The sequence below is a fragment of the Pezoporus wallicus genome, unplaced genomic scaffold (genome assembly GCF_028554395.1).
Source record: "Pezoporus wallicus isolate ANWC-B61680 ecotype Strahan unplaced genomic scaffold, APGP_CSIRO_Pwel_v1 contig_2, whole genome shotgun sequence".
NCBI classification, from domain to species: Eukaryota; Metazoa; Chordata; class Aves; order Psittaciformes; family Psittacidae; genus Pezoporus; species Pezoporus wallicus.
In genome coordinates this window covers 2,199,290-2,213,786 of record NW_026639478.1, presented here as the reverse complement: position 1 = coordinate 2,213,786, position 14,497 = coordinate 2,199,290, and the positions used below count along the sequence as shown (strand labels likewise).

General features: G+C 38.3%; 1 protein-coding gene across 1 annotated transcript in view; it reads left to right on the top strand.

The window, feature by feature from the left end:
- Window positions 1-14,257, top strand: part of ZNF407 (zinc finger protein 407) — a 332,123-nt gene extending 317,866 nt beyond the window's left edge. Inside the window, exon 9 of the mRNA XM_057414748.1 lies at window positions 12,666-14,257. Coding sequence (XP_057270731.1) covers window positions 12,666-14,014 — 1,349 coding nt within the window. The 3' untranslated portion in view covers window positions 14,015-14,257. The remainder of the gene's footprint in view (window positions 1-12,665) is intronic.
- Window positions 14,258-14,497: the final 240 nt, after the last annotated feature.

The following is a 14,497-nucleotide window of genomic DNA, read 5'->3' as shown; positions in this document are numbered from 1 at the left end:
GAAAGGTTTATCAAGAATATTTTCCACACTACAGATTCTTCTTAAATGTAACAATGATGTTTTCTGATAGAACTTACTTTAAAACCTACAAAAATGTAGTTATACATAATGTACTTAGCCTTTTAAAAGAAAATGTCTGTATTCATTCATTTATTTGAATAGGTGACAATTCAAAATGGAATTCAGCTGATACTTCTGAACGTGTTCATACAATCATATTGCTTTGTTAGAATCAGACTAAAATCAGTCAGAGAGAGATATATTTATCTTGGGGCAAAAGTGGTTTTTAGCTAGCTTTGTGACTGCTTTCCTCTGGGAACAAGCTGTGCTGGTCTGGCCCTTGTAAAGCAGAAATTAAAGAGTCTAAGTCCCTGGTTTGAACATCATAGACTTGGCTAACTGAGGGTCCTACTCAGAAAAGCATTTAAACCTATGCTTAGCATTAGCTGTATGCTTAATTCCAAAGTCTAACTACGGGCTTCTTCTTATGCACTTGCAAGAATTGTGATGATGATCAGGAAGTCTGCCATCTGACATCTGTGAAATGAGCTAGTAGACTTGAGTCTTTTTCATAATGAACTAGTTTCCATCTCATAAAATTCTGTAATTGCAGATAGTATCAGTGGACACCTATGACAATCTCAGCAGAGATTGCAGCCCAGCATTCCTCATTATAGGATACATGGACACTGAACTCCACTCTGCTCATGGACATGGGGTTGATTCATTGACAGGGCATTATCAGGAAAATTGTAATGGTGTGACTAGTGCTTCACTGTGGGTAAATGGAGTACCTTAACTCTTGGAGTTGACAATAGGCTCTCCTAAGAAATGATAATGCTGTGATTAGGACATAAAGCAGGACTCAGTACACCTGGGAATTCTTGTGTGGCCCTGGCAAGATATTTTCTGTTGTCTTTCACTTCTCTGGAAAATCAGAATAATTCTTTTCATTTTATGGTCTTATTTAGTGATAAATATATTACTAATTGTGAGCAGTTCAGGACATACACTTTTAGAAGCACATGGTTAGACAGAGCTTTTAGATTTTAAAGGCGTTCTGTTCAGTTTCCATTTGCATGTGCTTGTGCCTAGCACTAGTGGAAAGCAATTTTAGGCCAATTTTACTTTGCTTCCTAATTCTGCATTGAGGAAATTAGCTTCAGCCACATAGACCTAAACATCTTGCATAAAATTCAGTCTGGTATAAAAGAGACGCTAAAAAATAACATGTGGAAGAATAAATAAATTAATTTTGGACTTCTTTTAGCTTGTTGGTTTAGACACTGATAGTTTTTGTTCTAACTGTGTATATTTTCATATGTGTATTTTCTTTTCATAAAGAAAACCATATTATTTAAATAGCTTTAGTATTTTAGTAGAAGCACCTGAATAATAATTCAGGGTACTTGAAGATACACTTGGAGAAATGGTGAGCCTCACCAGGCTTTGGAGCACTGGAACATATACCAAAAGATATAGCTATGAAATCTCTTAGTAAGCCCTACCTGGGACTTGTAGCAGCTGTTTCAACCTGAGATGCCATGGGCTGCTCAGAAGCTCTTTAATCTGCACATCTTTGAAATGACAGACCACAATGTGTCCTCCTGTGCATTTTGTCTGTTACATGCCAGAAGTCAGGAAACTGTTAGTTCCCTAAACTACAGTAGCTAGAAAAAGAACAAGCAGTATTAAAAAAATGGTAGCTGAAATAAGAATCCTTTAACATAAGTGTCAGCAGGAGCTGTTTGTTTCTCAGTGTTTTTGAAAATCAGATCTTCCAGGTATCCAGCTCCAGGCTTATGGGTTCTTTTGGTGGGGGTGTTATCTGGTCTCTGTCTTGTAGTGTATCACAAGCTTTACTGCTTTCACAAAAATTGTTATAACTTCCTCTGAAATCTTGTCTACTGCACTGAAAAATGCAAAGTATGTTCCAGCAATAGTAAAAGTGCTTGGGGTGCACTAATGTTGCCATTAACGATGCTGTAGCAGGTCCTATGTAACAGCAGAATAAGAAGTGCATTCACGGTACTGTGTGTAGTGCTACAGACAAGTATACTAGGAGCCATGGTGTTTTTAAACCACTTGGCATCATTTAATTAACATGGTTTTAAGCAGTATTTGGCTTCAGAAGTAGAAGGATACACAAAATAAATCTTTAAACAAGTGCTATCAGAAGTAAGAGCTAAGCAACATTTAAAATATGTTAGAAAAATGTAATCACTAACAGGTTTTAAAACATTCCCTCTTTTCTTAGTCTAAATTGGGCCACAGGAAGCAAAACATAAGAACTAATGAAATCACCTGAATTTGTTTACTAGTACATATTTGTACTAGTTGGTTGTTTACTAGTACATATTTGAATAGGATTCACGCCTCATATGATTGACAGTCATTGCAAATTCTTTGGCTTTTTAAGACATGAGGCATCACAGTCTTGGGTGAACTTTAGTTCAGAATGGAGTTGTTTAAAAAAGTTAACCAAGTGGTTACTGCAGAATTGCGTGCTCTGTTTCACTGAACTGTTCTGGAATAGCATGGATTTGCAGTACAAATGATGATGACTCAGGTTAAAACATATTCTAACTACTGTTCCATCAATTTATTCCATCTGGGAGCTGGAAGTGGATGAGGTGGCTGAATTGGCTTTCCATTGCTCGCTATGTCCAACGTCTTCCTGCAGTATGGCATTGAATATTCTAGTGTTTCATCAAAATCAGATTATGCTGATCCAAATGGATCCAAATTTTCCTCCCTCTCAGCATTTGCAGAATATGTAGCCAGAATACGTGCACTTAAGCCTTCAATATTTCCATGCAGGTCAGCCTTCTAGTAGTTCTTGTTTCACTATTTGGAATATTCCTTAGTCAGGATCTCATGAGATGTCCAAACATAATTCAGTTGTGTCTGTACCAGAGCAATGTGCAGCTGACATGCCTTTGAGCGTGCAATTAAAAATTTCTTTGGCCTCTTTTCTCTTCCTGTTTTACGTTTTCATAAACTCATCTGTAATTTGATTAACACTGTCATTCTTTAAATTTCTTCAGCATTACAGTTCTCAAGGGACTTCTCTCTCATTGAATGTCATTTTTGCTTATTTAGTTTCTCCTCAAGTGCTAGTATGCAGTAGCACAAGTTCAGTCTTGCCTTGTTATTTTTCTGTTTACTTATGTTACATCCTGTTTTTCTTCATAATGATGGTAACACTTCCTCCCAATTTGGTATTAACTCTGTATGCTATCTAAAAGCTGTTAAGTTCTACATCTAGCTAACCAACAGTTTAGATAGTTTTGTCAACAGAGGATGAAAATTACTCAGATCTTGAAAGCACAACTTTGCTGCTGAGTGCAAGCATCTCAAGTAAGGAGCTTCTGAGCACTTAGGCAGAGATGCAGTTACCATGCAGCCCTAGCACACACACCATCTTAGCAATTCCTGCATCAGTAGTGCTCAGCAAGCACCACCTTTGGTGTCTTCTGTCTTATCTATGCACAGCGTAGTGCCTTGTAACACTGGAAGTGGAAGACAGCTCATTTAAGTACTTCTCTATCAGTAGCACTGAAAATATATTTCTGTCAGCAGAAGGGTCAATTATATGAGCAGCTCTTCCTTTGAAGATATGCTAGAAACGTGCTGCTTCCATCCTTCACCAGAGGTGAATCATGAAAAGAAGACTTACTTTGTTGCAAACTCAACTCTTGAAAATGATATGAAAGAGTTACCCATCTCTTCAGATTCTACTTCCCATCCCATCACCCAGACCCAGCATGTACCTCTGCTTCACACTTCCAAAGTTATCCTAGAGTTACTACTAAGCCTGTGACGCTCTGAGCTGAAAAATCATCTTTTCTGACTGTTGTAATTTTGGGCACGATAAGGCTTGATGCTGTCAGTGCCTCAGAAGGAGTGAGGGGCCAGCAGAGGGGAAGGCCTTTGCATTGTAACAGGACCACCTATAACAGTCCTACTCACTCCTTCTCACAAGTTGTTAGTTCCCTTGACCTGAGACTGACTTTTGGGGTGGGAATTCTGATGTCAGAAGCTTGGGAACTGGCTGCATAATTAATTCACCTTCATCTTACACAGTGTACCAGTCTGGAGATAGCTGTGCTGGTGGTTGATCCTATGTTGTAGTTACACATGTAAGGCTGAAGCATCTAATGTTTGTTTTTTTTTTCAGACCATGGGTTGGCATGAACTACAGCTCTCAGACTAAATGGTAGTGGTGCTCCTTTCCAGATGGAGATCTATTGCAAAAATATATAAATATAATTAGCCACAGGCATTACATTTGATGCTATAAAAGCAAAGAAATAGGTCTTTCTCCCCTGAAAACTTTCCCCGCTTCCCTTATTTTCTTCTGGAACTGATTGTTATGCTTTCTTTCTCACGCTGTACCAGCCATTACCATTTGACCAGGTGTATGTCACTCCTCCAGTTTTCTCTCCTATATTCCTGAGCAGGTGAGAGACAAAAAGGAAAAGATCATCTGTATGTCAGTGTCCAGATAGAAAGCTGCAAATTTAAGTTAGGAAGCTCACCCTTTTTAGCAAAATTAACTGATTGGTCCAGCATATCTCCTTCCTCCTGACAGTTTGTTACTTCTAATCATATGAATCAGGGCTCATTCCTTTATGATTTTGATGAAGTCCACAAAAGGGTGTACACTCATCTCCTCTGATGCTTTGGATATTGAAAAAGAACATTTTTTTTTTTTCTGATAATGTATGAATTGCTTTACTTATTAGATGAGTGTCAGCTTTTGATGTGACCCATCCCATAGATTCCTGAACACCTTGCATGCTGAGAAGTCCTGTCCTTGACGTTACTATAGTGCACAATGATCAGAACTTAGCTCTGGTGTTTTGTTAGCATTTACTAGCAACGCCTTGGCAGAGGGTGACCTCTACTATGGTCTCGAAACATTTTCAATTTATAGACTCAAGAATTTCTGCTGTCTTTGCCTCTCATTCTTTTGAAGAGGTCAGCCCTTTATGAATTTGCCACAAGAAAGAAGTTCAAAATACTCCATATACTTAAACAGCTCAATAGGAATATAGCCACAATGAACACACAACATGCAATTCATTTTAATATTTATAGAAGAAATTCACATTGTTGTAAGTGTACACAAGCAGCTGCTGTCATTTGGCTATGAGCAGATGTTAGACCTCCAAAAGCTTCACTGATAATTAAAATACTAACAGTTAGTGTTTTACCCCAGCTGCAGGTTCTGTTTACTGTAAATTTGATTTTAATGGTGCCTCTGTGCAGTTATTGAATAGAGGTTTGTTTTCTACTATACATACAAAAGTGTCTGCAATGAAGACAAATGGTTATTTCCCACAATTTAGTCTGGAAAGATATGAATATACACTGTAACCTAGTTGAATTTATAAATGAAATACAGATATGACTATCTCATTGGAGCTGGTAGTTTCTGCTATCTTAACTAACAAAAAGAATTAGGGAAACTTACTATTTCTAGTTATTCCCAAGCATTCTCCCTAAAAACTGCTGTGTTTTTCAAATGGGTTGAGACGTGCCCTCGAGCAAAGAACAGGTGCTCCTTTTTACTGAATGGGTGCATAAATCAGAATAAATAAATACAGGGAATCACGATGCTCGTGTTTGATAGTTAAGCAGAAGAATATAATTTCTGCTTGATCATTTAATAACATGATGTTTTATTTCAGGTATCCCTTACAAGTGTCTGTTCTCTTTAGTGCATATATGTACATCAAACGTTAGGGAAGGCTAGCCACTTTCAGAATTGTTAATCCCAAGGGCCTGATTATGCAAACACAATGCATAATGCAAGCTACCATGTCTAGTCCCTTTGAGACTATTGAGGCTAACTATGGCAGTAAGCAGTACGCTTGTTAAATAAATGTTTATAAGACCGGGATCTAAATGTATATATTCCTGAAAAACAAAACCTCTTGCTGAGATAATAATGACAACAGGGTTTTTTTTTGCTTTTTTTGACAAAACAGTTACTGTCTGGGACTATACCTATTTCAGAAATCCAGATAATTTTCCTTGTGCACAGAGCTTGTGGGGGATTTCCCCCTGATTTTCTCACATTAGCGTGCATGTTATTTTTCATATTATCTTATATGTTCCATATGCCTAGGAAACAGAAATCTTCAGTTTGAGCAAGCATGACTGGTATCTTTTGAAATTGGGATTGATTTAGAAGTGCTAGAAATGTACTTTTCAGTTGCACTGCAGGAGATAAAACAGAAAAAGTGCCTCCATGTAACATCAGTGTCAGCCGTTCCCAAACTGAAGCTGGACTGCCAAGAAATGTCCAGGCTGGCTATCCTCATCTCCAGCTGCTAAATTGCACTGGGAGAGCTAACTAAAATACTCCAAAAACATTCCTAATGCTGCTTGCCAATACAGGCAATTTCTGTATATGCCACAGTGAGGTTTTTGCTCACGCACAGGAGTTGAAAAGACGAGCCTGCATGGTGACAAGCAGGTAAAGAAGAAAAGCAGTCTACAGAAAAATCAGCTACTGTGCAGGTTAGGCAGTTGTAGAATGTGCACGTTAACACTGTACGTGTGTGCTGTGATTAGTGGGAGTTTCAGTCTGTATATGTTTTTATTTGCATAGCTTCTGTAACATTGGGCTCTATAGTGTTCATTTTTAACCTTGCGTGCAGGAAAAGAGAAACTGAAATTTTTCATGGAGAAGGCCTTTTCCCAAAGGTTAATTGGACACTGGAGGGAAACTAAACCAAACCAAACAAACTGCCCATACACCCTAACTGAATGGCTCGGATATTTATTTTGGTGATTGTTTTGCTTCTTTTTGTTGCTGTTGTCATAGTCCTCCAAGGTGGGGGAGGTAAAAATAAGAAGCAGGAAATCTAAGTCTGCTTTTCAAAAGAAAAAAACACCAGAAATATTTCCTTTTACATTTTAAGGAAGCTAAAAGAACATCTGCTGCTTTGTTCAAGATACCTGAAAGGTTAAAACTTCATCCTTTATTCAAGCAATTCTTAGAAGACCTTGAAGTTTCTGAACATGATTGAGTGGCTAAGGACAAAGCTAGAAGCCAAGGATGCTTTGAGTTCCAGCACTGAAACATGGCATTACTGGATTTTTAAGTATAAAATGAACTATGAAAATTATTTGGGAATTGTTTTTGTTGTTAATTTTCCTTTTTACAGTACTAATATACTAAAAGGGAAAAGCAAACAATTTCTTGATATATGTACTTTGTGTCATTGGTGGATTTTTTTTATGTCCCTTAGGGAGCTGGTTAAGGCCCCTATAGGTATACTTATTTGTACGGCTTTACAAATATTTGCTGCCTTTGTGGACATAATAGTTCTGACAGAGCCATTTTGGGTTGCTGATTTATTTCACTTCTTGATTCGACCCATCCTATTTTCTTTCCTTAAGCAGAAGATTTGAACGAGCCTTAACAACATCTTATTTAGTAGCTTAACTAGCTGGTTTAGAAAATGCTGTCCCATGCATTGCTTGCACATAAAAACCTTACAAATGTGAAAGATTATTTTTTACTAAGGAATACAGATGCGAAAAGTATGTCTTCTTATTATGACCTCCAAAACTCAAAGAAGTCCTAATTTAGGACATTACCATATCATTGGAAATACTGTACTGCCATGTAGACAATAATTTTTCAAATGAAAAAATCAGTTGCTCATTCAAGCGTTGTCCAATATAAGTTGACTTTTCTACATCTTTTAAATTCCTGGAAGGTTGTATTTAAATGAAGGAAAAGATGTTTCTTTGCGTTCACATTATTTAATATTCATTGCATTTTAGTATATACCAAATACTCGTATGTGTCAATAAATAACATACCTAATCACCAAAGTATGAAAAATTAAGTGTTGCTGAATGGGGTGCTATAAATCAGGTCTCCCAGAACTTTTGCAGGGAAGGAAAAATAGCTGGTTTAAGCTTGCTGTGTAAATGCAGATCATTTCCGTCGTCGTAATAGATTATTTCATTCATGACTTACTGCTTTGTCCTAAAGGTGCTCCTTGTGAAGGATGTCCTCAGCCTAGCCTCACCATGCACAGCCGCTTGCTGCTACTTTTGGGGAAGGGTTAGAATTCTAAAGAGGCTGCTGGCTGAGAGCAAAGTAGTGCTTTACATATAATATTAGCCCAGACTTTCCTAACACATTACGCATTTCTTTCCGAGACAAGTCTCCTTAATGCCATCTTTATCTGCTACACGATGCATGAAATCTACTTTCTGTTTTAGAACTGCGGCTGACCCCCGACCCCGCGAGTGGCGCCACAATGTGACCTTTCTATTGTCATCAGCTTTCATTCTCCTGAAAATTCTATGAATTTTTATTACAAGTTTTTTTAAACCAAGCTGAGGCTTCAACAAATTACTTGACACAGATGAGATGAAGTTGTTGGAGTAGTGTTAGATAAGTTTTACAGCCAGCATGTGTGCTGCTGAACAGTACAAAGCCAGTGTCCTACAATGTCATACACCAGTAACTGCTGAGCCTACTATTGGATAAATACATCATTTTATGGAACATTGATTGTTCTATAAACCCAATGGAGTATTATGCTCTATGATCAAACCATTTAGATTGTGTGTAGAGCACAGAAAATGCCATATTCAGGATGGTACTAAAAGTGCCATTTGTGTATTTTATGGATGTCATTACGGGGGAAACTTCTCTCTGTAGGCCCTGTTTACTGCAAAATTTTTTAGTCTGTAATGACATTTTTCATTCACAACGTATGCCTTCAAGAGAGGGGGCCCTTGTTTTATTTGTTTCATTCGAGTTTACTGCACAAATACTGTACATTTTAATTAAATGTAAGCTTAACAAAAGAATAAGGTATTTATTCTATGGGGAGCAAATGATGACAGTAACAAAAGAGTAAAACAGACACACAAAAGAAAGTCAGGTATTGAGTAAAAGAGAGGGAAAAAAGGTACTAAACCCTATTTGTAGTTTCCTAGAAGCACATTAAACATCAAAGCATTTCTTTTAGCCCTATTTCAGGAGTTTGTGGTCTCTGAGAATTAAAATAACCTGAGAATATGGATTTAATGTCTAAAAAATCCTGACATTTTCAAATAAAAAACTAACGGTCGCTCAGGACTCCAACTGATAAATAATGGCTCTGCTGAAATGACAGACTTCTTGGAAAGAAACCAATTCTGTGATCATTGCACCCCTAGATATGAAACACCTCTTTACAAATTGTCTGAATATGAGCTCTTGTATCATTATATTTTGTCATTTTAATGCCTATTTGTGTATCTTTTTAATTTGCAATGACATGCAATCAGCAACAAGTCCACTTTGCCTAATATTAATGTGGGCTTGTATTGCAGCTTATGTTTGCCGTGTCAGCCAACGCTTACCCCTTCTCTTTACCCTTTTTTAAGGGGGGTGAGAGGCAGGCTGGATTTACTAGGACAATATGATTTGTTGCTACATACAGTCTAATAATGTGGCACGTTCCTTAAATATGTAAAAATTCCTACAAACGTTGTGTTGGACAGCCTTGCTCCATTACAGAATTGCACTGCTCCAAAGTTGAAATAGCAGCTAAGCCTTAAAATATGTTGTTTTCTAAATATCTTCCTTACTTGGCTTTTCACTGTTAAAAGAAAACCAGTAAAATCTGCAATTGATATTTACCATGAAAAATCACTAAAATTGAAGTTGATGTTCCCAGTAAATTCTTGGTCATAGTCCAGTTAAAATTTAAAGTTACAGTAGATTCACATTAGTTTAAATGACACTTGAACTTCTACACAGCTCAACATTAATTCATTATAGTTGAAATGGAAGAATCTTCAGTGGGTGAATCTTTTACAATCTGATTGAGGCTGTTACATTTCATAGGAGCCATTTTTCAAAGCAGTACTGACAGCACTCGAAGTTATTAAATTGCTGAATCAAAAGATGGACCTGCAATCGCATTTATGAACTGTGATGGAATAGCTAGGGTTGCACTGAGCTGAGGTTAAGATGTTGGTGTAGTTAAGCTTCATCACTCCCCTTAGTGACAGCAGTATTTACCCATGTAGTTTACTTTAATGGTCAGGAAGTAGCTTAACTCACCTCTGGATTCAAATAGATTAAGTAAGCAGTCAGAATGGCATAATTATCAGTGCTGCAAGGGATTCACTGGATAGCTCTTCACCCAGGAGACTTCCCATTCAATTGCACAGAAAGACTGGAGTTGCATAGATTCACAGGTACAGCCTTTATTTGAGGAGATGAAAACAGGATGAATTTCCTTTTTCTTTCCCTTCCCCAGACCGGAGCTTCTCCTCAATGCAGTGGTGTTGTGTCCCCTACATAAATTATCAAGATCTTAGGGGAAAGATGTCATGATTTTGCTGTGCTCGTGTGAAAATTATGATCATAGAGTTATTTTGATTTTGAAATCCAGTGAAAAATGGATGATTTGTAGAGTTATTTTGATTTTGTGCCACATCACTGCCAGGCTCCTCTTTTATCATGTCAACAAAGCGAGATTCCTGTGAGAATTAATTACTTCTACTCTATTATAAAATGTGGAGGAGCTAAGATAATTGTCATTTTATGTTGATTTCCCCTTCCTATTTTTCTGCTCTTTGGGGGGTCTTGTGAATGTCAGTGCCTACAGAGAGCACAGGAAAAGTGGGGATAAGAACCAGTCGTACCCCTATAGGCTTCCTTCTTTCTTACGCCTGACAAAATGTACTTCAATTGCATGTGCCAGATTTATCATGCAGCATCACCTGGAAACACTCTAATGGTTTAAATTGTTAATTTTCTTTTCCAAAGATAACCTGCCTTGCAAACTAAGATGGAGAAAGTTGTATAACATCAGTTTAGACTTGTGAAGGTGATTTGCAGCCCTTCAGCTTAACAGAATTACTTCTTGTGCTTCACAGTACAGTTCTCAAAGCTTTTTTTTTTTTTTCTATTACCAAAGCTTTGTAATAATAAATGGATGGATGGATAGGTAGATAGATATATAGATAGATAAATAGATAGATAGATAGGTAGATATATAGATAAATCGATAGATAGATACATACATGCATACATACATACATACATAGAGAGGTCCATACCACCAACTCAGTCTTTTAAGCTTTGCTGTTACGTTGGAATATTAGCTTGATATGCATATGAAGTTGCTAGAGGCTGCAAGATGCTAAGTACTCAGTCTCCAAGTAACAGCTCCTAAATGTGAACTTAAGCAAATGAGTCTCTGGTTTTTAGAACCCAGTTTAGTTCTCTGTGGGCCCTAAGGCCTGACAGCACTATGCTTTGGGTGAAAGAGCCTCTTTAGAGCAGCTTTAGTAAAATTTTCTTGGCCTTGAGTTCAAGAGAGCATGTTGTTCTCTACAAGTCTCTTGGTGGCTTGGAAGCTACAGTGCTAGCCTGAAATTTAACTGTAAAAGTCATTTTTTTCTTGTTTGTTTTATCCTAAACAAGCAGTGGTGTACCTATGTGTGTTAGTGATCAGATGCTATACCTGTTATTCCACAGATGTAATTTCAGTTTATACAGGTGAATTTAAACTACAGCATGGGTGTGAGTAGTCTCGGCAGCATGGACTTAATCGGCTTTGCCAAGGCCCACCTGGCATTACACTCTTACCTCATTCTCAATGTCCAGGATCCACTCTTCACTCTGTGTGCATTTATTGTGGCCCAAAGCTCACTTCCCAGGAGCTGCAGGGGTGCTGCATGATGGCATTGCCAGAGGGAGACCACAAGTGCTAGAGGTGTTCTGCCATAACAAACATCCATAAAGCTGGTCACAGGGTGCTCTCAGTTATGCCTTCCCAAAAATGACAAAGGCAATCCTGAGGCCATGCTTCGAGGATGGTGGGCTTAACTTTTGTAACTGCGGGCACCATTTGCCTTGCTGAAGCTTTATTGTTACTGATGAGAACTGAGAAGGAAACTTTCAGCAACCCAAAACCAGAGCGAGTGGCAGAGCAAGCAGTTGGAATGCGGAGGTTACAGGTATTTTAATCTTTAATTGATTTAATGTAGAAATAGTTAAGAAGTGTAATGAAGGTTTCCCTGGATGATATTTTATAGAATATCCTGCTTAGGGTAAGAAATCTGCAGAGTGTTTCCTCCAGGTAACTTGGCTAGTGACCGAGTCAGTCAGGTGTGCTGGAGAAGATGCTAGGTGGGAAATGAAGGGGAAGACAATGGCATCAAAATGACAGCATGGCAATTACCTTGCCAACAAAAGGAGGGTATTAAGAAGATCAGCCATGGTTTTTCACACCTAAATATGTTTAATGTAATACACGATCCTAAAATTCATTACTGAAGAACTGAAATATCACCAATAGGATCTTCTATAAAAGATGTGTTAATGGCTTTTAACTGTATACTGTATTTATCTGAGCTTTTTCATACAGCATATTTTAAAAAACACATTTAAATTGTTAATAGGCTGCAGAATTGTTAAACTCAGCAATTATTTCAACCTGTAAGTATGTTATTTGGAAAACATGCAAATTGGGTTTGTTCATGTGCTTATTTTATCTGTGTTTTCTGCCAGGGAAATCTAAAAATTATCAAGGATTTTTTTTTTCCATTTAAGCTACAATTTGTTAAAGTAATGAACTGATATTTGCCATGATACCATGTTAACAGCATATTTTATCTTGTAGGCATTGTGTCCAAGTCCTATGAGTGCCGACTGAAGGGACAAGGAGCAACCTTTGTGGAAACTACGAGTCCTTTTACTGCAGCAACACTGGGAGAGGTTTCTCCAGTTAAAGAGAAGGCCTTTCGAGGCAGTAGAAGACAGACACAGTCACCTGAAGAAGTTCAGCAAGTTATTATTATTCAAGGATATGATGGTGACTTTGCAATTGATGCCTCTATGGAAGAAACAGCAGCGGCTACCCTTCAGACTCTAGCAATGGCTGGTCAGATGGCCAGGGTGGTCCATATTACAGAAGATGGGCAAGTCATAGCTACAGATCAAAATGGCTCACGCGTGAGTAGTATGGTTCCAGGGCAGATACTTACTGAGCAGTTAGCAGATGGTGCAACACAGGTGGTAGTGGTTGAAGAAACAGGAACTGATATGGAGGCGGCTGTTCAAATAGATGCAGTTCCTGACTCCAGTAGTACTGTTCTGCAGCAGATAATGCGACAAGAAGTTTTGGATGTTTCTGAAGCTACAGTGCATCCTCCAGACTCCTCCTCGGCATTAGATGCCCTGCTGTGTGCTGTAACAGAGCTAGGTGAAGTGGAAAACAAATCTGGACTCCTTGACAGATGCAGATCAAGTCATAAAGATTTCTTGCAAATGCCAAATCCAGAGATGCCCAGCATTCCCAGTGACACGGAGGGACAAGAAATACAAATGTTCCATGAAGTTCAAGAGACTCAGGAAGATACCGAACCTATGGAAGTAGTGACGCGGGTCATGCACCCATCGGCTATAATTGCATCTCAGGAGAGAGCTCAGGCTGCCTTGGAGAAAATGGTCCAAGGAGTATTACAGTTTGCTGTATGTGATACAGCTGCAGCCGACCAGCTGATGAAAGAAGGTGTCACTCAGGTCATTGTAAATGAGGAAGGGACTGTGCATATGGTAGCTAGAGAAGGTTCTCAAATAATTATGCAGGAAGCTGGTAGCCACGCACTCAGTGTCCAGAGTGAGCACATGGATTTAGTCCAGTCAGATGGGGAAATATCACAGATTATTGTCACTGAAGAAATAGCTCAAGCTATGGTTCAGGGTTCCGATGGCAACTTCTCTGAAGGTGCAACCCACTACATTGTCACAGAATTGCCACCAGACATGCAGGATGAGCCTGGTGTGTACTCACATGCTGTGATAGAGACAGCTGGGTCTCAAGAGATTTTGCAGACTGGTACTGCTATAAAAGCAGAAACCATAAACTGTGATAGAGCAGAACAGTTAACAAGCATGGTCATTTATACAGAGGGTGGCTCACAAGTAATTCAGAGCCAGAGAGATGATAACAAAGTAGAAGAAGCATGAAGACTTTCATCTCCTAGTCCTGATGCAGGGCAAAGCTGGAAATTCATGGATCCATGGAGGCACTGGAACATTTACTGTAAAAGCTTCTCCACACAACATCCTCCTAGTCAGGTAGCAAATACCCACCCTGTGGGAGGTGAAGGCCAGCTACTGGGAGGATTTCACTGAAAAGGGTAGTACATTCTTGTTACAATAGCTCTAAGAATTATTATATGGATTATTATGAAACAAGCATATTAGAGTAAAAAAAGAGAATCAAAAGCTCTCCCCCCCCCCCAACAAAAAAAAAAAAAAATAGGTATTATTCTGTTCACTGCTTTCTTTGTTGTTTTGTTTGGGTTTATTAAAATATTTTATCTCAGGGTAATTCCCTGTCTTCCATCACTTTTGTCTAACATAAATGCAGGAGGAAAATATTCAACGTATGTGTACATTTTGTGAACAGATAAATAAGAAAAAAAATACAAACCCCACAATAACAAG